Source organism: Scatophagus argus, chromosome 5 (genome assembly GCF_020382885.2).
Source record: "Scatophagus argus isolate fScaArg1 chromosome 5, fScaArg1.pri, whole genome shotgun sequence".
NCBI classification, from domain to species: domain Eukaryota; kingdom Metazoa; phylum Chordata; class Actinopteri; family Scatophagidae; genus Scatophagus; species Scatophagus argus.
Genome location: NC_058497.1, coordinates 17,785,431 through 17,810,838, shown reverse-complemented (window position 1 = coordinate 17,810,838; position 25,408 = coordinate 17,785,431). Strand labels below are relative to the sequence as shown.

At 40.7% G+C, this 25,408-nt stretch overlaps 4 protein-coding genes across 4 annotated transcripts; all 4 read right to left on the bottom strand.

The window, feature by feature from the left end:
* Positions 1 to 304: 304 nt before the first annotated feature.
* On the bottom strand, positions 305 to 4,721 carry LOC124059389 (extracellular calcium-sensing receptor-like). The gene is made up of 8 exons (XM_046389334.1): positions 4,603 to 4,721; positions 3,807 to 4,101; positions 3,416 to 3,705; positions 2,839 to 3,134; positions 2,312 to 2,517; positions 1,947 to 2,168; positions 1,399 to 1,522; positions 305 to 1,320 (listed from the first exon to the last, which is right to left on the bottom strand). Exons 1-8 carry the CDS (start codon positions 4,704 to 4,706, stop codon positions 416 to 418), a joined length of 2,442 nt encoding a protein of 813 aa, XP_046245290.1. The 5' UTR covers positions 4,707 to 4,721; the 3' UTR covers positions 305 to 415.
* A 2,605-nt stretch (positions 4,722 to 7,326) lies between these two features.
* LOC124059864 (extracellular calcium-sensing receptor-like) lies at positions 7,327 to 12,675 on the bottom strand (the record flags this gene model as incomplete). Its single annotated transcript, XM_046390245.1, has 8 exons — positions 12,563 to 12,675; positions 11,800 to 12,094; positions 11,423 to 11,712; positions 10,680 to 10,975; positions 9,790 to 9,995; positions 9,438 to 9,659; positions 8,293 to 8,416; positions 7,327 to 8,213 (listed from the first exon to the last, which is right to left on the bottom strand). Coding segments are annotated over exons 1-8 (2,427 nt in total), but the record flags the coding sequence as incomplete, so codon positions are not given.
* A 1,622-nt stretch (positions 12,676 to 14,297) lies between these two features.
* On the bottom strand, positions 14,298 to 19,976 carry LOC124058956 (extracellular calcium-sensing receptor-like). Its single transcript, XM_046388600.1, has 8 exons — positions 19,765 to 19,976; positions 19,123 to 19,417; positions 18,736 to 19,025; positions 18,139 to 18,434; positions 17,338 to 17,543; positions 16,991 to 17,212; positions 15,819 to 15,942; positions 14,298 to 15,740 (listed from the first exon to the last, which is right to left on the bottom strand). The coding sequence occupies exons 1-8, from the start codon at positions 19,869 to 19,871 to the stop codon at positions 14,842 to 14,844; spliced, it is 2,439 nt and encodes an 812-aa protein (XP_046244556.1). The 5' UTR covers positions 19,872 to 19,976; the 3' UTR covers positions 14,298 to 14,841.
* A 751-nt stretch (positions 19,977 to 20,727) lies between these two features.
* Positions 20,728 to 25,101, bottom strand: LOC124058986 (extracellular calcium-sensing receptor-like). The gene is made up of 7 exons (XM_046388642.1): positions 24,757 to 25,101; positions 24,371 to 24,660; positions 23,773 to 24,068; positions 22,876 to 23,081; positions 22,534 to 22,755; positions 21,975 to 22,098; positions 20,728 to 21,896 (listed from the first exon to the last, which is right to left on the bottom strand). Exons 1-7 carry the CDS (start codon positions 25,015 to 25,017, stop codon positions 20,998 to 21,000), a joined length of 2,298 nt encoding a protein of 765 aa, XP_046244598.1. The 5' UTR covers positions 25,018 to 25,101; the 3' UTR covers positions 20,728 to 20,997.
* Between the last annotated feature and the right edge of the window lie 307 nt (positions 25,102 to 25,408).

The window sequence follows — 25,408 nt, the reverse complement described above, 5'->3', positions numbered from 1 at the left end:
GAATATTCTTAAGAACTATTAGATCATGAAAAATCAATTTCTTTATACTGCATATAACATGCCATAACTGATCATCCTGTATGAAACTTAAATTCTCACCAGTCAAAGAAAACAATGTTTTAAAAAAGTTTTTTTTTTTTGTTTTTTTTTTTATCGAACTGTCAAAAAAGAACTCAGTGTCATGCTTTTTTTGTGGTGCATTTTGACATTATTGAGAACTTGATGAAACATTATTTTTTAAATAAGAAAACAGTGAAACAGCATTCAAAGTCACATCTAAATAAGTAAAACAAAATGTAATCATAAAAAATGTAAATCTACTTATTAAAATCAGGGTGAATTTTTTTGTTTAATTGCACAGGATATGCCAGATACTGTAAGTTACCATTTTAATTATTTATTTCCAAACCTCACATTAAGATGGATTTTTGTTCATTACATGTTTCTTTGTGTTCTTCTCTGGCCTAAACAATATAATGAAACACTTTGGAGCAAATATACACAGAATTAACCCAAAGCTGGAGGCCAGGATGGCAAATATCTCCACAGCCACAGTAAATTTCCCAGGAGAGCTGACATATGCTGGGATAAAGGTGATCCACACTGCACAGAATATCAACATGCTGAAGGTGATAAGCTTGGTTTCATTAAAATTATCAGGAAGTTTGCGGGCTAAGACAGCTAAAACTAAGCAAAAGACAGCCAGTAGGCCGATGTACCCGAGCACAACCCAGAACCCAATATCTGAGCCCAATGCACACTCCAGGATGATCCTCTCTTTGTATGTGGTCAGGTTTTTCATTGGAAAAGGGGGACTAAGAACCAACCAAATGGTACATATTAAAACTTGAACAAATGTAAAAGACACCACAGTCATTCTTTGCTGTGGAGGACCAAACCATTTCATGATGTTACTACCTGGAAGTGTAGCTTTGAAGGCCATCAACACAACTATGGTTTTCCCAAGAACACAAGAGATGCAGAGGACGAAGGTGATCCCAAATGCTGTGTGGCGCAGCATGCAGGACCACACAGTGGGTGCTCCAATGAAAGTTAATGAACATAAGAAACAGAGAGTCAGGGAGAAGAGCAGCAGGAAGCTCAGCTCAGAGTTGTTGGCCCTGACAATCGGGGATGTCCTGTGATGAAAGAACACAGCCGCTGTTATAATGGCAAGACAGGCACCAGCAACTGAGAATGCAGCCAGGATGATTCCTAGGACCTCGTCAAAGGACAGAAACTCTACAGGCTTGGGGAGACAAGAGTCTCTCTCTGCATTAGGCCAGAACTCCTTGGGGCAAGGGAAACAATCAGGAGAATCTGAAAAAAAAAAGACCCAAAAAGAACTTTTAGCGGGCAAATATTTGATGTTGACATGCATGACAACCAAAAAGTTACCTGTAATATTGCTAATCTCTCCCTCAGGACACAGTATACAATCATAACAGCAGATGGGTTTTCCTTTCTGCAGCACTTTACGAGTTCCTGGAGGACAGCTGTCACTGCACACTGACACAGGCACCTGGCACATGGATACAAACAGCCATATACAGGTGTGCATGCAGATATGCTTAAATTAAGACAAATATTTCCAGTAAAATTCAAACAAAGTCTTCCTGGAGAACGTCAGAGTATGAGGAAGTCTGTGAATGTGAATAAATAATACCTAAATAAAACTCATCTCTTGTCCTAAAAGATTTCCGAGTCATGTCAGATAGCTTTTGATGCAGTAATGCTTGTAAAGCACTGAGGAGCCCCCATCCATTTTTTTTTAAATCAGTTGACCCCTACTGTCCATTTATGGATCACTTCACTACCAGTTTAGACCAACAAAACTAGATGAGCAACCAAAAACATTTTTCTATTGAACATATGTATGTTCAACCCTTCAAGAACAACAGATCTGAAATGCAAATTAGTTAAATTATTATTTTTTGTCTCCTTACTTGTGTGCTGCCCTCCATCCAGGTGAGGTTCCTGTTGATACTGAACTCCTGGCCTGCTGGCAGTGATGCATCATAGAAACCTGCTGTCACCAACTCAATGCTGCCACTTTCACTTTTCTGCCAGTTAACCAGCTCATATGTGGCCACAGGATCCCCATTGGCATCAAATGACACGTCATAACCATTTTGGGAAAAATTTACTTTCTTCAGCTGAAGAAAAACCTGTTAAAATTATAAATTAAAACAATGACAGAGAAATATGGAATAATGTAAAAAAAAAAGGAATTTTGATTTGACTTCATGGAAGGTACATAATTGTGGGGTAAAAAAGAGACTGGTGTGTTCACTTGCTCATTTTGACTGACCTGTTTGGACTCTATGCTGCTGGTTTTGTCACACTGAGTTGTAGAATTTGTTTCCTGACACACTGAATTATGAATGGCATGTGCTATTGCATAAACAGCCTTGTACACCATGTTAGTGATTCGGAGCTGAGATGTGTCAGTGTATGGACTCTGGAGCGTCTGTATGTCTTCAGATCCATCACACATACTCTCATCTACAGCTGCAGCTAAAAACACACAGAGTAAGATGTGGTTTTGGCTGTGATACTACATTATACATTATTATTCCTGTTAATGTTTAAGTTAAAGTTAATGCTAAAGCTGAGCTGAAATTGACCTGAAATCATCAAGTGAGATTATTCACCGAGATGTACCTTCTGTCCACCTTAAGTCTTTGCTCAGTATCAAGGCAATTCCCTTTCAAGAGACAGCTGTTCCATCTGAAAGCAGCTGGTGACTTTTAAACACAGGATCTCCACCCAGACAATCAGTAAAGCACAAAGACCCAACAGATAATGACATGTTAAAAATTAGTATAACTGCCTCACTTTTTCCCAGCCTGCAGTTGAATGCCTCCTCCCAGAACTCCTTAAGCAGAGGAGACGCAGCCACTTTGGTGGGAGAGAGATCCAGCAAGAATTCTCTCAGACCTGGAATGACAGATCGCTGAATGCCAAATCCAATGGCTCCAGCACAGAAGCTGAACCTCAGCAGGTCTGGGTCGGTTACCCAGGCCTCACTGCCGATCCACTGGCGAGGAGGAGAGGGCTCAAGTGACAGCTCCTCCAGCAGGATCTTCATGTCCCCAGAGGCTGCAAATGCCACAACAACCATTGCTGTCGACCTGTAAAGATATTAAAGTGAATCATATTACACCAATACAATCAACCACACGAAGAAACAAAATATAATTTTTTTGTGCTTAATGAATGGTGTTGTTCTCAAAGACCCATTTTTATGATAATTATGACATATTAGAGAAATAATCACGCTACATGATGATTTGTCAAGAGGAAATTAAAATACACAAGTTCATCTTCTAATTGGCTGAACATTTCTTATGGTTTTGTATACAGAAGGTAAGAGTACAACAAGCCAGAAAAGCACAATCAGTGATGCAGAAACCTGCGGATGACGTCTGCTACTCTCTGGATCCTGCTGCGTGGGTGGGTCCGATAGAAAGATTCAGAGTATTCCACACAGATCCCCTCCTTCTGGGCTGCTTGCAGGAAAATCGCCATGCCGTTATTGCCATAGTCCGAATCCGAGCGGACAGCACCTATCCAAGTCCAGCCAAAGTGTTTCACCAGCTTGGCCAGCGCGTCAGCCTGGAACTGATCACTCGGGATTGTTCTGAAGAAAGTCGGGAACTGCTGCTTATCGGACAGACACGCACAAGTGGCAAAGTGGCTCACCTGAAGGAAAACAGTCAGTGTAACTCTTAAATTGAACCAAAAATAAAAAAAATCAGCACGGAGCTAAAATAAATACATTACCAGAAATTCAAACTCTTTACTTGAGGAATGCTGAAGGCCCCGATGATGCGCGACATGCTGATGGATGGTGTGGAGCCAGACTCACCGATGATGGCCATCACCATACCTGATTGTGAGCAATTATCGCCCGTGTAAAACACAGGGTCCCTGCCATTTAAGAGTTCAAATGCCACATGCACCGCCACGGGTACAGCGGCGCACGAGTCGTGGATCTGATAACCGAGTTTGATGCCTGGCAGCAGCTCCGAGCTGTTGTTAATCTCCTCGATGGCGAAGATCATTGCGCGTGAGAAGCGCAGTTCACGGGAGTCAATGCTGCACACAGACACTCATGTAACTGTTGAAGTTTACATATGATAAGGACAGTTCACAAATTTAACTGAAAACACGATAGAGATCTGCAATTCATATTAACAATAACCTCCATCTACACTGTATCTTTGAATCCTACATAACAGTACACAACAATTCACCGGAATGTTAATGCACAAATTAAAAATAGTCAGTTAGTCAGTTACAAGCAAGCATTCTTTTGTCCTACGCAGTATTTATAGCATCCTTAAAAACAACAACAACAATAAATCTTGGTACATTTTTCTCCAAAGAAACATAACAGTGGCCCTTTTTCCAGATATCTACACCGTACTATTTTGTGAATCATTATTACATGCAGTTCAAATGGACAGGTACAAAATTAAGTTTTGCAATACTACACGAGAGCTTTTCAACGCAATTCTTCGCACATCATAGAGCTAAATCTAAACATTTCTATCTTCAGACAGTTAGACGTCTTCTAGAAAGACGTCTCCCTCTTACCCAGTGCATCTTAGTGGCTCAGGCATGGTGTTGTAGTTATGCTTCACAGTGTGCATGTAGGCGTGTATGGAGAAAACACCTCCAATAACGTAGTCACCATCCATTGAGAATGCAGGCAGACGAGTGGCACCCTGAAGCTTACATTTCACAGATGAGGCCTCAGTGCTGACCCCAGCACCACTCCTATCCTCTGTGAGCCCAGCCCTTTGTTTCAGAGCATCTCCAGACACATGCAAGGCAAGAGCTGAGTTCAGCTCACACAAACTCAGAGACAGAATCAGGCCAATAAAGAAAACTGAGATCTCCATCCCCCAACTGTTTCTTGGTAGGCATACTTTGTTGTCACTGGTTTATATAGGTTTTGATACAAGAGCTTCCTTCTCTCTGCTGTATGTCAGCTTACCCACGTCAGAGGGAGGGGGCCCTTACCCAGTGGTGTTGGATGAATTGCTGTCCAAGTCTTTCCGGTTGCTTGTTTGTTTTTCAATGCATAAACAATAATTTCCATTATGTGTACTCTCTGTTTTCTTCTCCTGTGAAGGTATCATTTTAAACATTGATATCCTCCAAATATTGTCCTACCCCAACACCTCTGTTGCTTTCTTTCAGCTCATATTGTTAGTGAAGACTATACACTTAAGTGTATTGCTTGTTTGATTTCATACCTTTATAAAATATAAATCTCAAGATGGAATGGAGCTTAACAAAAAGAGGGAAATGTTACTTGCTTAAAGAAATCTCACTGACCAGTCTCTTTGCTTGGATTTTCCTCAAAAATAAATAAATGAATTTTTCTAAATTTTCTCCCAAAGTGGAGCAATGATTTACACGTTAGGTTGGCTCTTTGGGTTTTGGCAGCCATGTGTAAATTTCATTTAGGCAGGCTTGTCTGTTTCAGTATGCTGATCTTCAGAGGGTGGCCGTTGTCCCTGATTATATCCCTCTGTACAAATATTTAGATGCTTTGGAAGTGCTTGCCGTCCAAGTCCCCAGTTTTGACCTCTTGGTGGCACTGTTTGAACCTAATGTTCCACAGGCCTGCTGAGGCCAAAGAGGAGCAGAGAGAAAGCAATTATGGGTCAGGCCACCCCCAAGACATAAAACAGACACTGATGATATTGTGTGTATTTTGCATTCCTTTAAAAGTGATCTATTCATAATTGATCAACATTAAAGTTACCTTATAAGACTCCAAAATGTTATAAAGCATAGTATTTGAAAATATACTGTAATGACCCCGGGGGAGAGATTTAGCTCATGTGGAGTGAAAAACAAATCTGACGCAACTCAAAATAGAGATGGGTTGTGCTGTCAAATGATACAGTTAACTTACCAGTTAGTCTTTATGTTGTAAGCATGCACGCAGCCAACACATTAGATGTAGATAAAAAAGCATGTTGTTTTATTTTTGTTAGAAATGATTGTATGTTTGTAATATGACACCTGAGGTTGAGCTTTACCTTTATTATGAGAGGACAGTGATGCAGTCAGACTCATTCATGAGTTGATTAAAGACTGTTATAATTTGATATTCTGCAGAGAGGCAGAAAGGCAATAGACTGGAGTGTTATATCAGTACTTCAATACATACACACACACATATCTATCTATCTGTCTATCTATGATGAGAAGAACAAGAACACAGAGATGGGAGGAAAATGCAGTACTTCTTATGGTAGAAGTCTATCCCAAAAACAACCCACCTGTACTTGAACAGGTACTGTACTTCCATCAAGTTACCTGTTGCCCCACACGTTAAAGGTCTACCAGCAACAGGAACTGTCATGAATAACAGGATCCCTGTAGAAAGCAAGGCAAAAATGTCCAGTGGCGAAGAAACAGCAGTGCATTTTTGAAGTGATCGTTAGAAAACCTTTGAAGCCCGCTGGGGCAAAGTTGCTGGACAAAAAAAAGCAGGTTCTCATGACTTCTACAGTCTGCGGAATAGAACTCCAGAACAGCAGCAGGAGATGGTCAAGCTAAAACAAGAGTCATGTGAGCATACCCAGACCTGCAGTGGTGTCTGAATAAACAATATGAGAGGAACGGACATGTGTGATCACATGATCTGCTACGACAGGATGTCAGGAAGAACCAGAAAATGGACTGTCTGCACAATGCTCCACTTTATAGACCTGTCTGCCACAGTTGAATACAGTACAGATCCAACAGTCTGGCTTCTGGGAGAGCAAAGAAGGAGATCCACCAATATGTGGACTTCAAGCCACTGTGAGTTGAGGAGATCTGGTGCGAATGGGCAAAGTGATGGGGCAAACGCTGATGAAGAAGAGATTGCCCCACCAAGAAAACATGCACATGTGCAGCCACACCCTCACTGCAGTGTGAAAAAATATGGTTCAGTCTATTTGCCAAAGATGGTGGAAGCAACCTGATGACGCCGAAATGCAGTATGTGGTAGAAAACCATTTGACAGGTGTGTGAAGCGTGACATCTTTCCGTGTGTAACAAAGAAAAAAAAATGCTTTTGGGACTACCATCCTGAAACATGACAGGATCCTTGATTATTCAGAATACTGCCATGAATGTAAGAAATATATTTGAATTAACCATGTTTTAAGTTAAAAGTTTTAATTAGCTTCATTATTTTGTTAGTTGTTGCTGGTGATACAGCACGGATTTGGCCAAACATATATGTATTGTATACACCTCTTAAGTATTTCCAAACATCAGATGTTGTGATTAATTCATTTATTAATTTTTGTTCATTAAATGTTTCTTTGTGTTCTTCTCTGGCCTAAACAATATGATGAAACACTTTGGAGCAAATATACACAGAATTAATCCAAAACTGGAGGCCAGAATGGCAAATATCTCCACAGCCACAGTAAATTTCCCAGGAGAGCTGACATACGCTGGGATAAAGGTGATCCACACTGCACAGAATATCAACATGCTGAAGGTGATAAGCTTGGCTTCATTAAAATTATCAGGTAGTTTGCGGGCTAAGACAGCTAACACAAAACAAAAGACAGCCAGCAGGCCGATGTACCCGAGCACAACCCAGAACCCAATATCTGAGCCCAATGCACACTCCAGGATGATCCTCTCTTTGTATGTGGTTAGATTATTCATTGGAAAAGGGGGACTAAGAACCAACCAAATGGTACATATTAAAACTTGAACAAATGTAAAAGACACCACAGTCATTCTTTGCTGTGGAGGACCAAACCATTTCATGACGTTACTCCCTGGGAGTGTAGCTTTGAAGGCCATCAACACAACTATTGTTTTCCCAAGAACACAAGAGATGCAGAGGACGAAGGTGATCCCAAATGCTGTGTGGCGCAGCATGCAGGACCACTCAGTGGGTGCTCCAATGAAAGTTAATGAACATAAGAAACAGAGAGTCAGGGAGAAGAGCAGCAGGAAGCTCAGCTCAGAGTTGTTGGCCCTGACAATCGGGGATGTCCTGTGACGAAAGAACACAGCCGCTGTTATAATGGCAAGACAGGCACCAGCAACTGAGAATGCAGCCAGGATGATTCCTAGGACCTCGTCAAAGGACAGAAACTCTACAGGTTTGGGGAGACAAGAGTCTCTCTCTGCATTAGGCCAGAACTCCTTGGGACAAGGGAAACAATCAGGAGAATCTGAAAAAAAAGACCCAAAAAGAACTTTCAGCAGTCAAATATTTGATGTCATAAATACACATTAGAAACAAAAAGTTACCTGTAGCATTGCTAATCTCTCCCTCAGGACACAGTATGCAATCATAACAGCAGATGGGTTTTCCTTTCTGCAGCACTTTACGAGTTCCTGGAGGACAGCTGTCACTGCACACTGACACAGGCACCTGCCATGGAGATACAAAACAATTCAGGTGTGCTATGCAGCAAGCTCTGAGGAGAAATTAACATTTTTTCAAGCTTCTCTAAAAGAACACTCACATGGCAATGTGTAAATTGAAAGTTTGACTTTGCAACTATTCCTCTTGTTACAACTGGCAGTGAGGAAATCTTCAACTCAGGTCTTTGATTGTTACATCTAAGGGACAAACTCCACAATACTCAAATTATGTAAAAATGTGTTGTAAAGCTTGGCTGTGTCATGCCTGGTGTTTTTGGTTATGCTTTGTTTTTTGATAGTCCTTGTATCATGTTCCATGTGTGTCTTGTTTCTATGTATTATGTTCAAGGTTTTTGTCATGTCCTGTTTTATTTTGAAAAGCGTCACTTCCCCTGTGTGCCCTGTTTTCATGCAACTTTGCTTTTGGTTTTCTCCTAATGTGTGCCACCTGTGTCTCATTGTCTTGTCTATTTAGTCCTTGTCTTCCCAGTCACGTTTTGTCAGAGTTTAGCTTCATTTCTGCTTTGTCTTCAGTGTCCATGCCAGGAATGTTTGTTTTTTCTTGCCTTGCCATGCCTTGTTTTTGCCAGGAGCTATTATGCCACAGTAAATGTGAGCATTTTTTTGAGTTTGCTTATTAAAATAAAGACTTATTGTTTTTGGACCTCCACTTCGCCTCCCTGCCTGTCTTTCACTCTGCATCGGGGTTCAGCCCTTTTCTACGTCAGTGACGCCGACAATCTTGACAGGCTGAAGCTAAAATAAGGCTCAGCAAGTCTGAATTCAATCAACTTGGTCAAATCAATCGGTTATCCTCCAAAGTCAGACTTTTTATTGTCTTTTTATCAATCACATATCCAACCATGGAAGTGTAGTAGAAATGGACCCCCAACCAATATGGACTGGATGAACAATTAGAGTGACCCAATTAGAGAAGTTTTGTTTCTTTTTTCAGTGTACACATATCACACTCAAACAACAGTTCTGAATTTTGAAAATGTAAAATTATTACTTATTTGACTCCTTACTTGTGTTCTACCCTCCATCCAGGTGAGGTTCCTGTTGATACTGAACTCCTGGCCTGCTGGCAGTGATGCATCATAGAAACCTACTGTCACCAACTCAATGCTGCCACTTTCACTTTTCTGCCAGTTAACCAGCTCATATGTGGCCACAGGATCCCCATTGGCATCAAATGACACATCATAACCATTCTGGGAAAAATTTACTTTCTTCAGCTGAGCGAGAAGCTGTGAGGATGAGGTAAAGTAAGACAGCGAGGTACAGAAATTAAAACCTAAGAAAAATGTACTGAAAACTGTACTGAATAGAAATAACAGAAAAGGGAACTTAGGTGTTCATTTATTTATTCTAACTGACCTGTTTGGGCTCGATCCTGGTGATTTTGTCACACTGAGTTGTAGAATTTGTTTCCTGACACACTGAATTATGAATGGCATGTGCTATTGCATAAACAGCCTTGTACACCATGTTAGTGATTCGGAGCTGAGATGTGTCAGTGTATTGGCTCTGGAGCGTCTGTATGTCTTCAGATCCATCACACACTCTCTCATCCACGGCTGCAGCTGAAAACACACAGACAGAAAAAGGTGTTTTTAGGCTTGACAATGATACCACAATATTATTCTTTCATTATTCCATGCATTTATTATTCTTTTTTTGTTTTTTCTTTGTTTAATTTAAGCCAACCATGCTTCGAAACTCATGCATCCATTTTGTTATAATTCATACATAAATGATCTTTTTACATTACATTTTAAATTACTGTTGTGCAGATTTCATTTCTTTCTTTCAAATACCTGCTGCAGTAGTTTGCATCAGGTCCTGATTTTTTTCTTTTTTAAATCTGTGCATACTAATACACATTCACAACATTTCATTTTCAGATGATTAGTCAAAAGCAAAAATGTCCACAATCTTTCCTTTAATTTCCAACTGACTTAACCTGTTTTAGTATGCTTAAAATACATAAATAAGCTAATATCACTGACATCGCATAGCCTCACTAGAGCTATCCTTACTGATACACAATGGTATCAGTATTTTCCTTGGTGGCTTGGAGGCTGTGTATATGTTGTGCGGTTGAGATATAGATAGATATTTTAATGATCCCGAGGGAAATCCGTACTTTTACCTTAAGAAGCTGCTTTTTAACGTAGTAAGTTCCAAAATTAACAAAATAAACAACCACAAGGATGCAAATGTGAATGTCACTGATGTTAAAAAATCAATCAGTGCAACTTTCTCACTTTTTCCCAGCCTGCAGTTGAATGCCTCCTCCCAGAACTCAGTAAGCACTGGAGACGCAGCCACTTTAGTGGGAGAGAGATCCAGCAAGAATTCTCTCAGACCTGGAATGACAGATCGCTGAATCCCAAATCCAATGGCTCCAGCAAAGAAGCTGAACTTCAGCATGTCTTTATTGGTTACCCAGGCCTCACTGCCGATCCACTGACGAGGAGGAGAGGTCTCGACTGACAGCTCCTCCAGCAGGATCTTTATGTCGCCAGAGGCTACAAATGCCACAACAACCTTGGCTGTTGACCTGTAGACACATTACATTATAGGTTAACATCATATAAAGAGATTTCAGTGAGAAAGTTACACAAAGAATATTGAAAACTGCTTTAGATCTGTAATGCATGGGAAACCATACATCCCAGTTTTCGACCAGCAACATGCCGATACACGTATCCAGATAGTCAACACAAAGAGATACTGTTGTGTTTGCTCTGGTCATTATACAGTGAGGACATACACGTGATGAAAGCAAAAAGACACATCTTACCACTATAAAATAACATAATTTCTCATCTCATATTTGACGGAACATGATAGAAACAAGTTAAATCTAAATTATTTTTTATCTTGACAAAAAAAAAAAAAAACGAAATAATCTTCCATCTCGGGGTTGATGCAATATTTTTTGGTCGTTTTATGTGAAGAAAGTCAGCGTCATACAAAGAACAAAAACAGTAAATGATGCAGAAACCTGCGGATAACGTCTGCTACTCTCTGGATCCTGCTGCGTGGGTGGGTCCGATAGAAAGATTCAGAGTATTCCACACAGATCCCCTCCTTCTGGGCTGCTTGCAGGAAAGTCGCCATGCCGTTATTGCCATAGTCCGAATCCGAGCGGACAGCACCTATCCAAGTCCAGCCAAAGTGTTTCACCAGCTTGGCCAGCGCGTCAGCCTGGAACTGATCACTCGGGATTGTTCTGAAGAAAGTCGGGAACTGCTGCTTATCGGACAGACATGCACAAGTGGCAAAGTGGCTCACCTGAAGGAAAGCAGAAATGTAATTTTAACCAGGACAGACAAAAAGTCATGGTCTATATCACATGTTTTGCCATAAAGTTATATGTACTTGAGGAATGTCAAAGGCCCCGATGATGCGCGACATGCTGATGGATGGAGTGGAGCCAGACTCGCCGATGATGGCCATCACCATACCTGATTGTGAGCAATTTTCGGCAGTGTAAAACACCGGGTCTAGGCCATTTGAAAGCTGAAATGTCACATGCATCGCCACGGGCACTGTGCCGCACGAGTCTTGGATCTGATAACCGAGTTTGATGCCTGGCAGCAGCTCCGAGCTGTTGTTAATCTCCTCGATGGCAAAGACCGTTGCGCGTGAGAAGCGCAGTTCACGGGAGTCGATGCTGCACACAGAAACTGATGTCACCGTCCGAATTTACAAATCACCAGGACAATTAACAATAATTTCAATAGAAAATAGACAATAAAATGAACACAGTCATGGACAACACCTGATATGCATGTGATAAAATAAATAAATATCATAGTTACCTGACGAGCAAAATTCAAATCTCGAGATAAGATCACTCCAATATTCACAGGAATTTCAATCAATGGAATAACCAAAGTCAGTTAAATCTAACGTCTTATCTTGTTTTTGTTTCCCCGTATAAAACAATGAAACTAGAATTCAACACATCTACATTTCAATTAAAAAAACATAAAAATGGTTTGTCATAAAATTACATTCTACTTTTTCAAGGCTCTACAAAAAGCTTTATAACATGATAGCAAGCACATCACACATATCAAAACATTTCTATGCACACAGTCTAACATCCTGTTATCCCGCACCTCTTCCTCTTACTGACCTCCCTGTGCATCTTAGTGGCTCAGGCATGGTGGTGTAGTTATGTTTGACTGTGTGCATGTTGTTGTGTATGGAGAAAACACCCCCAATAACGTAGTCTCCATCCATTGAGAATGCAGGCAGACGACTGGTACCCTGAAGCTTACATTTCATGGATGAAGCCTCAGTGCTGATCCCAGCACCACTCCTATCCTCTGTAAGCCCAGCCCTTTGTTTCACAGCATCCCCAGACACATTCAAGTCAACAGCTGAGTTCACTTTACACAAACCCAGAGACAGAATCAGGCTAATAAAGAGATCTGAGATCTCCATTGTTCAAGTGTCTGTGTATGGGCGTTCTATATGTGCTTTATGCTTTATATAAATTTCAGACAAAAATTTCCCTCCCTCTTTTGTACGTCAGCTTAACATACATCAGACAGAGAACAGTTTTTCCTAGTTTTTGCTGATCTCTTATCCTTCTCTTTTTTATGGTATGTCCCCATTTCTCTCTTGTTTCTTAATTCATAGTAAATCATTGTAAACACCAGATTGCAATTTGTGATTTATTCTTATATCGTATTAGTTTTTTACTCTAAATATAGTTAAAACTATAAATGTGCACTTTTCATGAGTTGTCTATATGCTCGGCAGTTCCTCTTGAACACAGGCTGAGCCAAGCCCTGCTTTCCCTTTGACAAAAAGTTTGACAAAGTTTCCTTGAAGCCAAATCAAAGTTCTTCTCCAAAGCCTCCCTGAAATGAACCCACACCTACCTCCTACCTCAAGGTAAGACTCTTCAAAGCATGTCCAGATGGCCCCTTACCTAGTCCATTGAAGGCTTGTTGAATTCAGGGGAGACAGGATCAGGACCAGGATCCAGCAGGTCAGTTGACTCAGGTGCAGGTAGGGTGAAGGCTGGTGGAGGCTGGAGACGACTTTGCTGAAGACTAGCAGGTCGCTGTGAAAGCTGAAGATTAGTAAACTGAAGGCCAGCATGCTGGATTAGAGCTGGAGGCAAGTAGGCCTGGATCAAGGATGAAGGCTAGCGGGTCAGAATGAAGACTGGAGACTAGCAGGCTGGGGTGAAGATAGGAAACTAGCAGGTCCAAAGATTGCAGATAAAGATGCTAGAGCATGCAAGCTCAACATTTCTCCGCTGACAGCACAGCACTGTGACCAACACAGGCAAAAAAGAAAAAAGAAAAAAAAAGTCCGAGGGCACTAGAAAAACATCCAAAGTCCAAAAACAGGCAACCCCAAAATCATGATATCAACAAGCATTACAGTAGCCTGGATCATTAGGTCAGTTCTTCAATCTATGATATATTTCATCAAAGTGGAACGATTCTGATTTTTTACAAATTAATGTTATGCGTTTACTAAAGAACAATGATGTCTCAAAAAGGAATTACACATTTTTTACAAGTGGATATTGCATCATTGCTATTTGAGCTGCTGCAGCTGAAAATGTATTAATTTTCTGAAAACATATTTTAATCACATTCCAGGGACTGAGGTTGCAAATGTTGCTGCAAAACATTTATGGCAACATAAGGAGCTTGACTTTTGATTATACCATGTGTAATATGCTATAGATATAGTTAGTTATAGCTAATGCTATAGCTTTCTCATTGAGGATTGAACTTGCATTTTCACCATTTAAAATGTTTTTCAGAAATACAGAAATATTCCTCAAATAGCAATCATTTTATCAAAATCCCACGACAGATCACAATACCATGCAATTTTCCTGAATAAGTTGTGACTTTATTAATCATTTTTGTATTTGTAAAAAAAAATTGTAAATTAAAAGGACAAAAATGACATTCAACAATGACGCTGACAGCATGTAAACCTGTAATATATACATATATATATACACAAAACCAGCCGAAGATGGCGAACTGGCCATTGTGGTGGTGAACAAACAACAGAAGCGGCAGCAAGCAACAGCAACATCAAGGTGAAGGAACGTGACAACCTCTAAAAAAAACAATCGCTGGGAGAAGAGCTAGAAAAAATGTGGTGAGCAAAAGGAACAGCGATGCCAGTGGTAATCGAGGTACTGGGGACTGTGACCCCCAAAGTGGAACAGGGGTCCCAGATTCCAGGTACAACATCGCTGGTCTTAGGAACAGCTAAGATACTGCACAAAACAACCAGACTCCAAGGCCTTTGGTAGGGAACCTGAGCTTGAGAAAGACACACACCAGTAGGGTGGGGGAGCTGGTGAAAGGGGGATTTTTATATATAGATAGATGGATAGATATTATTTCAAAAACCTCAGATGTCTTAGTCTTAATTTTTGTTCATTAAATGTTTCTTGGTGTTTTTCTCTGGTTTAAACAATATGATGAAACATTTTGGAGCAAATATACACAGAATTAAACCAAAACTGGAGGCCAGAATGGCAAATATCTCCACAGCCACAGTAAATTTCCCAGGAGAGCTGACATATGCTGGGATAAAGGTGATCCACACTGCACAGAATATCAACATGCTGAAGGTGATAAGCTTGGCTTCATTAAAATGATCAGGTAGTTTCCGTGCTAAGACAGCTAACACTAAGCAAAAGGCAGCCAGCAGGCTGATGTACCCGAGCACAACCCAGAACCCAATATCTGAGCCCAATGCACACTCCAGGATGATCCTCTCTTTGTATGTGGTCAGGTTTTTCAATGGATAAGGAGGACTAAGAGCCAACCAAATGGTACATATTAAAACTTGAACAAATGTAAAAGACACCACAGTCATTCTTTGCTGTGGAGGACCAAACCATTTCATGACGTTACTACCTGGGAGTGTAGCTTTGAAGGCCATCAACACAACTATGGTTTTCCCAAGAACACAAGAGATGCAGAGGACGAAGGTGATCCCAAATGCTGTGTGGCGCAGCATGCAGGACCAATCAGTGGGTGCTCCAATGAAAGTTAATGAACATAAGAAACAGAGAGTCAGGGAGAAGAGCAGCAGGAAGCTCAGCTCAGAGTTGTTGGCCCTGACAATCGGGGATGTCCTGTGATGAAAGAACACAGCCGCTGTTATAATGGCAAGACAGGCACCAGCAACTGAGAATGCAGCCAGGATGATTCCTAGGACCTCGTCAAAGGACAGAAACTCTACAGGCTTGGGGAGACAAGAGTCTCTCTCTGCATTAGGCCAGAACTCCTTGGGGCAAGGGAAACAATCAGGAGAATCTGAAAAAACAAACCAAAAAGAACATTTAGTAGGCAAATCTTTAATGTTGTAGGCATGCATGACAACCAAAAAGTTACCTGTAGCATTGCTAATCTCTCCCTCAGGACACAGTATGCAATCATAACAGCAGATGGGTTTTCCTTTCTGCAGCACTTTACGAGTTCCTGGAGGACAGCTGTCACTGCACACTGACACAGGGACCTGAGATACAAAGCAATTCAGACATATTCAAGTGTGCTACACAGATCATTGGATTAATCCATCCATCCATCCATCCATTTTCTATACCGCTTATCCGTCAGGGTCGCGGGGGAGCTGGAGCCTATCCCAGCTGACTACGGGCGAGAGGCGGGGTACACCCTGGACTGGTCGCCAGTCAATCGCAGGGCCAACACACAAAGACAAACAACCACACACTCTCACACTCACACCTAGGGGCAATTTAGAGTAGCCAGTTAACCTAATGTGCATGTTTTTGGTATTGTGGGAGGAAGCCGGAGAACCCGGAGAAAACCCACGCAGGCACGGGGAGAACATGCAAACTCCACATAGAAGGGCCCAGACCGGGAATCGAACCTGGAACCCTCTTGCTATGAGGCGACAGTGCTAACCACTGCACCACCGTGCTGCCCCATTGGATTAATCAATATGTTCAAATTGTTGTCTGTGTTAGAGCAATACACACATACCAATATATGTACTGAAAATGTCACTAGTATTTGTAACAAATCCTCTTGATTATATTGGTTTTGAAGAAAAAAAAACCTTCCTGCAGCCACTCAAATATAACTACTGAAAGACATGTGTTCTTTGTAAAAGATAAAAAATATCAGAAGAAGCTTGAATAAGGATGAGTTACCAAATTGATTGGGTATCTTGGTTATATTATGTAAGTTACAGTTTTTTCCATTCCAGTTTAGTTTATTTTACACTATCTTGGAAAAAATAAAATTTATACTGCAAATACTGTTCTTACATACATACCCACTTAATTGGTGAGGTCTCATATTACCTGAGTTTTGGATGCTGTTTTAATACAATGTGAGAAGGATGGATTTTGTTCCACATCTCTTAAATATATTATATTATATTATATTATATTATATTATATTATATTATATTATATTATGAATGGATCTCTTGTTAGTCTATATGGACAGGGTCAACAGGGATCAAAAATGAATAGTGTTTCCTTTTAAAACACCAAATCTGATGTTTGATATTGAATCACTGATGTTGGCCTCCTTACCTGTGTGCTGCCCTCCATCCAGGTGAGGTTCCTGTTGATACTGAACTCCTGTCCCACAGGCAGTGATGCATCATAGAAACCTACTGTCACCAACTCAATGCTGCTACTTTCACTTTTTTGCCAGTTTACCAGCTCATATGTGGCCACAGGATCCCCATTGGCATCAAATGACACATTATAACCATTCTGGGAAAAATTTACATTCTTCAGCTGAGTGAGAACCTGTGTAGATCAGGGAAAGTAGGACCACAATGAAGAGGAAAGACAATGTAAAAAAAGCAGTACTTGATATCAAAATAGGTATTGAAACAAGAGTGCGTGGGTGTTCATTTTTTATTTCAACTGACCTGTTTGGACTCTATCCCGGTGATTTTATCACACTGAGTTGTAGAATTTGTTTCCTGACACACTGAATTATGAATGGCATGTGCTATTGCATAAACAGCCTTGTACACCATGTTAGTGATTCGGAGCTGAGATGTGTCAGTGTATGGACTCTGGAGCGTCTGTATGTCTTCAGATCCATCACACACTCTCTCATCCACGGCTGCAGCTGAAAACACACAGAGACAGAAGAAGGTGTTTTTTGCTTTGACAAAGATATTAGATTAGTATTACTTCTTTTGTGTTCAATTATCTCGTTTCTTTGTGGTCCATTTAAGTACACACTGAGTTTTCCACAAACTGATCTCTAGTCAAATTCATTTATAAAACATTTACATTTTTTATCACCTTAACTTATACAGATTCACATTAACATGAATCCTACATCATATGATTAGATACATTTATGAAAGACAGAAATATCCAAAAGTCTTTCATTAATCACTAACTGACTTGATATACCAAACTGTATTTAAAATAAATAAATAATTTGAAATCAGCAGCACAATAAGAGGGATAAGAGGGTAATTAATAGCATATATGTTCATCTATGTTTGGGAGATGCAGGGGAAAGAAATTTTCATCTTCATTCAAATTGGCTGGCTGGACACTGTACAGAGAGGTCCTAAACTTTGAGTTGAAATTATCTCAAGTGAGATGATACACAGAGAGGTATTTGATTTCCACTTCAAGTCTTTACTCAGAATCAATAAAAACACAACAGAGAATTCTGCCAATGTTAAAAATATGCACAAATTTCTCACTTTTTCCCAGCCTGCAGTTGAATGCCTCCTCCCAGAACTCAGTAAGCACTGGGGAGGCAGCCACGTCAGTGGGAGAGAGATCCAGCAAGAATTCTCTCACACCTGGAATGACAGATCGCTGAATCCCAAATCCAATGGCTCCAGCACAGAAGCTGAACCTCAACATGTCTGGGTCGGTTACCCAGGCCTCACTGCCGATCCACTGGCGAGGAGGTGAAGGCTCAAGCGACAGCTCCTCCAGCAGGATCCTGAGGTCTCCAGAGGCTGCAAATGCCACAACAACCACAGCTGTCGACCTGCAGACACATTACAGTGCATTATATCGGGTAACGCCACATAAACAGATTTCAATGAGAAAGTTACACAATGATTATTGGAAACTGCTTTAGATCCAGAATATATGGTTTCTCAAAATCTAATTTTATGAAAATTTCAAAAATAAAGAATAATAGACATCATGAAATAAGAAAACCAATTGGCAGTTGAGATAATGAAATAATCTTCCATCTCAGGGTTGATAAAACATTTTTTGTGGTTTTGTGTTGAGAAAGTCAGTGTCACAAAAGGAACAAAAAGCACAATCAGTGATGCAGAAACCTGCGGATGACGTCTGCTACTCTCTGGATCCTGCTGCGTGGGTGGGATCGATAGAAAGATTCAGAGTATTCCACACAGATCCCCTCCTTCTGGGCTGCTTGCAGGAAAGTCGCCATGCCGTTATTGCCATAGTCCGAATCCGAGCGGACAGCACCTATCCAAGTCCAGCCAAAGTGTTTCACCAGCTTGGCCAGCGCGTCAGCCTGGAACTGATCACTCGGGATTGTTCTGAAGAAACTCGGGAACTGCTGCTTATCGGACAGACATGCACAAGTGGCAAAGTGGCTCACCTGAAGGAAAACAGAAATGTAATTCTTTAACGGGTCAGACAAAAAAAATCAGCACCGACCTACGACCTAAATTTGACAGAGAATCCAAAGTCTTTACTTGTGGAATGTCGAAGGCCCCGATTACGCGCGACATGCTGATGGATGGAGTGGAGCCAGACTCACCGATGATGGCCATCACCATACCTGATTGTGAGCAATTATCGCCCGTGTAAAACACTGGGTCCAGACCATTTAATAGCTGGAATGTCGCTTGCACCGCCACGGGAACTGCGGCGCACGAGTCGTGGATCTGATAACCGAGTTTGATGCCTGGCAGCAGCTCCGAGCTGTTGTTAATCTCCTCGATGGCGAAGACCATGGCGTATGAGAGGCGCAGTTCACGGGAGTCGATGCTGCACACAGATACTTATGTCACTGTCCAGATTTACATATAATCAGTTCACAAATAAACAAACAAACACAGAATAAAGAAGAAACGCAATTAACTGATGCTTGTGTTGCATCTATAAAACAAAACAGACACCGCAACAAACAGAATTTGGTCATAATTCACAGGGATTGTAACGCACTGTTTAATAATATTTCAAAAAGTTAATTTCTTTTGATTCTGTGTTTTAAAAATAATCTAGATTTTACAGAAGCTTTACAGAACTTTTATAATCACATCATACATATCAAAACATTTTAATCCCCATTCATTCTAACATATTCTTATTCATGACTTCTCCCTCTTACTAACCTCCCTGTGCACTTTAGAGGCTCAGGCATGGTGGTGTATTTATTGTCCACTGTTTGTTTGTAGTGGTGTATGGAGAAAACACCTCCAATAACATAGTCTCCATCCATTGAGAATGCAGGCAGACGACTGGTACCCTGAAGCTTACATTTCACAGATGAGGCCTCAGTGCTGACCCCAGCACCACTCCTATCCTCTGTAAGCCCAGCCCTTTGTTTCAGAGCATCTCCAGTATCATTCAAGGCAAGAGCTGAGTTCAGCTCACACAAACCCAGAGACAGAATCAGACCAATGAAAAGAGCTGAGATCTCCATTGCTCATGTGTCTGTATGTGAGCATGTGTTTTCACAGTTTTATATAGAGTTTCAGACAAAAGCTTCCCTCCCACTACTGTATGTCAGCTTACTACACAGTACAGAGGACACCCTACACAAACATTAATTAAGTTAGTATTATATTTGATTAGTATTAATTAAATCTTGTTCATGTCGTTTCCATGGTGTGTGTCCCCTGTCCTTTTCTCTTTAGAAAGATATGTTTCAAGTTATTCTTGCAAATATATTTTCCTAATTTTGTCCTCCTTCACTTAAATCTTTTATGTTGTGGGTTAGCTGTCACTGCAGTTAATCTTACCAAAACGCTCCTTCAATGGGTCGTTATATGTTACATGAATCATCAAAGTGCGTAAACAAAACTCAGTATTTCCCATACTTTTTATGTATTAAGACTTTATTCAGCACACAGCATTTTTAATATTTTTTCATTTTTGTGAAAAATTTTTTTTCAGGACTTTCAAAAATGTGCAATTAAAAAATTAATTATAAAAACAAACTTGTATGTGGGAATAACTCGGTGGAAACTGTTGAATCTGTATAACATACACTATATACACTAAAGTATTGGGACGCACCTCTTTATTATTTAATTCAGTTGTGGTACAGGGCTCGGCCCCTTACTTCCAGTGAAGGGAAATCTTAATGCTTCAGAATACCAACAGACAGACATTTTGGACAATGCTATGCTTCCAACTTTGTGGAAGCAGTTTGGAAAAGGCCCATTTATATTCCAGCAGGACTGTGCCCCACTGCACATGTCTATTTATTTCAAACGCAATGTCATTAAAATCCCTTTTGTGCAGTAATCAAGAGTCTCAAAGCCTTTGTCTACATAGTGTATGTTCTATAACTATGTTTTATGATCTGTCTTAACTGTTTGAAAACCTCACATGCCTTAGGTTTAATTTTTGTTCATTAAATGTTTCTTTGTGTTCTTCTCTGGCTTAAACAATATGATGAAACACTTTGGAGCAAATATACACAGAATTAATCCAAAACTGGAGGCCAGAATGGCAAATATCTCCACAGCCACAGTAAATTTCCCAGGAGAGCTGACATACGCTGGGATAAAGGTGATCCACACTGCACAGAATATCAACATGCTGAAGGTGATAAATTTGGCTTCATTAAAATTATCAGGTAGTTTGCGGGCTAAGACAGCTAACACTAAGCAAAAGGCAGCCAGCAGGCCGATGTACCCGAGCACAACCCAGAACCCAATATCTGAGCCCAATGCACACTCCAGGATGATCCTCTCTTTGTATGTGGTCAGGTTTTTCATTGGAAAAGGGGGACTAAGAACCAACCAAATGGTACATATTAAAACTTGACCAAATGTAAAAGACACCACAGTCATTCTTTGCTGTGGAGGACCAAACCATTTCATGACGTTACTCCCTGGGAGTGTAGCTTTGAAGGCCATCAACACAACTATTGTTTTCCCAAGAACACAAGAGATGCTGAGGACGAAGGTGATCCCAAATGCTGTGTGGCGCAACATGCAGGACCACTCAGTGGGTGCTCCAATGAAAGTTAATGAACATAAGAAACAGAGAGTCAGGGAGAAGAGCAGCAGGAAGCTCAGCTCAGAGTTGTTGGCCCTGACAATCGGGGATGTCCTGTGATGAAAGAACACAGCCGCTGTTATAATGGCAAGACAGGCACCAGCAACTGAGAATGCAGCCAGGATGATTCCTAGGACCTCGTCAAAGGACAGAAACTCTACAGGTTTGGGGAGACAAGAGTCTCTCTCTGCATTAGGCCAAAACTCCTTGGGGCAAGGGAAACAATCAGGGGAATCTGGAAAAACAAACCAAAAAGTACATTTAGCAGGCAAATGTTTGATGTTGTCAACATGCATTAAAAACAAAAGGTTACCTGTAGCACTGCTAATCTCTCCCTCAGGACACAGTATACAATCATAACAGCAGATGGGTTTTCCTTTCTGCAGGACTTTACGAGTTCCTGGAGGACAGCTGTCACTGCACACTGACACAGGGACCTGACATGTAGATACAAAGCAATTCAGACATATTCAATGTGCTACACAGATCACAGGATTAATCAATATGTTCAAATTGTTGTCTGTGTTAAAGCAATACACACATACCAATCAATGCACAGAAAATGTCACTAGCATTTGTAACAAATCCTCTTGATGATATTGGTTTTGAAGAAAAAACTTCCTACAGCCACTTCAGTATCTTGGTTATGTTATGTACGTTACAGCTTTTTCCATTCCAATATATTATATTATATTATATTATATTATATTATATTATATTATATTATATTATATTATATTATATTATATTATGAATGGATCTCTTGTTAGTCAATATGGACAGGGTCAACAGGGATCAAAAATGAATAGTGTTTCCTTTTAAAACACCAAATCTGATGTTTGATATTGAATCACTGATGTTGGCCTCCTTACCTGTGTGCTGCCCTCCATCCAGGTGAGGTTCCTGTTGATACTGAACTCCTGTCCCACAGGCAGTGATGCATCATAGAAACCTACTGTCACCAACTCAATGCTGCCACTTTCACTTTTCTGCCAGTTAACCAGCTCATATGTGGCCACAGGATCCCCATTGGCATCAAATGACACATCATAACCATTCTGGGAAAAATTGACTTTCTTCAGCTGAGTGAGAACCTGTGTAGATCAGGGAAAGTAGGACCACAATGAAGAGGAAAGACAATGTAAAAAGTACTTGATATCAAAATAGGTACTGAAACAAGAGTGCTTGGGTGTTCATTTTTTATTTCAACTGACCTGTTTGGACTCTATCCTGGTGATTTTGTCACACTGAGTTGTAGAATTTGTTTCCTGACACACTGAATTATGAATGGCATGTGCTATTGCATAAACAGCCTTGTACACCATGTTAGTGATTCGGAGCTGAGATGTGTCAGTGTATTGGCTCTGGAGCGTCTGTATGTCTTCAGATCCATCACACACTCTCTCATCCACGGCTGCAGCTGAAAACACACAGAGACAGAAGAAGGTGATTTTTGCTTTGACAAAGATATTAGATTAGTATTACTTCTTTTGTGTTCAGTTATCTCGTTTCTTTGTGGTCCATTTAAGTACACACTGAGTTTTCCACAAACTGATCTCTAGTCAAATTCATTTATAAAACATTTACATTTTTTTTTTCACTTTTACTTATACAGATTCACATTAACATGAATCCTATATCATATGATTAGATACATTTATGAAAGACAGAAATATCCAAAAGTCTTTCATTAATCACTAACTGACTTGATATACCAAACTGTATTTAAAATAAATAAATAATTTGAGATCAGCAGTACAATAAGAGGGATAAGAGGGTAATTAATAGCATATATGTTCATCTATGTTTGGGAGATGCAGGGGAAAGAAATTTTCATCTTCATTGAAATTGGCTGGCTGGACACTGTACAGAGAGGTCCTAAACTTTGAGTTGAAATTATGTCAAGTGAGATGATACGCAGAGAGGTATTTGATTTCCACTTCAAGTCTCTTCTCAGAATCAATAAATTTAATGTGGGGTTTCATTTTAAAGAAGATGATGATTTTTTTTTGATTTGAGTGAGCTTGACTAAGACAGTCAACAGAACAACACAACCGCAACGATCCAACAGAGAATTCCGCCAATGTTAAAAATATGCACAAATTTCTCACTTTTTCCCAGCCTGCAGTTGAATGCCTCCTCCCAGAACTCAGTAAGCACTGGGGAGGCAGCCACGTCAGTGGGAGAGAGATCCAGCAAGAATTCTCTCACACCTGGAATGACAGATCGCTGAATCCCAAATCCAATGGCTCCAGCACAGAAGCTGAACCTCAACATGTCTGGGTCGGTTACCCAGGCCTCACTGCCGATCCACTGGCGAGGAGGAGAAGGCTCACGCGACAGCTCCTCCAGCAGGATCCTGAGGTCTCCAGAGGCTGCAAATGCCACAACAATCACAGCTGTCGACCTGCACACACGTTACAGTGCATTATATCGGGTAACGCCACATAAAGAGATTTCAATGAGAAAGTTACACAATGATTATTGGAAACTGCTTTAGATCCAGAATATATGGTTTCTCAAAATCTAATTTTATGAAAATTTCAAAAATAAAGAAAAATAGACATCATGAAATAAGAAAACCAATTGGCAGTTGAGATAATGAAATAATCTTCCATCTCAGGGTTGATAAAACATTTTTTTGTGGTTTTGTGTTGAGAAAGTCAGTGTCACAAAAGGAACAAAAAGCACAATCAGTGATGTGAAAACCTGCGGATGACGTCTGCTACTCTCTGGACCCTGCTGCGTGGGTGGGATCGATAGAAAGATTCAGAGTATTCCACACAGATCCCCTCCTTCTGGGCTGCTTGCAGGAAAGTCGCCATGCCGTTATTGCCATAGTCCGAATCCGAGCGGACAGCACCTATCCAAGTCCAGCCAAAGTGTTTCACCAGCTTGGCCAGCGCGTCAGCCTGGAACTGATCACTCGGGATTGTTCTGAAGAAAGTCGGGAACTGCTGCTTATCGGACAGACATGCACAAGTGGCAAAGTGGCTCACCTGAAGGAAAACAGAAATGTAATTCTTTAACGGGTCAGACAAAAAAATCAGCACCGACCTACGACCTAAATTTGACAGAGAATCCAAAGTCTTTACTTGTGGAATGTCGAAGGCCCCGATTACGCGCGACATGCTGATGGATGGAGTGGAGCCAGACTCACCGATGATGGCCATCACCATACCTGACTGTGAGCAATTATCGCCCGTGTAAAACACTGGGTCCAGACCATTTAATAGCTGGAATGTCGCTTGCACCGCCACGGGCACTGCGGCGCACGAGTCGTGGATCTGATAACCGAGTTTGATGCCTGGCAGCAGCTCCGAGCTGTTGTTAATCTCCTCGATGGCGAAGACCATGGCGTATGAGAGGCGCAGTCCACGGGAGTCGATTCTGCACACAGATACTTATGTCACTGTCCAGATTTACATATAATCAGTTCACAAATAAACAAACAAACACAGAATAAAGAAGAAACGCAACTAACTGATGCTTGTGTTGCATCTATAAAACAAAACAGACACCGCAACAAACAGAATTTGGTCATAATTCACAGGGATTGTAACGCACTGTTTAACAATATTTCAAAAAGTTAATTTCTTTTGATTCTGTGTTTTAAAAATAATCTAGATTTTACAGAAGCTTTACAGAACTTTTATAATCACATCATACATATCAAAACATTTTAATCCCCATTCATTCTAACATATTCTTATTCATGACTTCTACCTCTTACTAACCTCCCTGTGC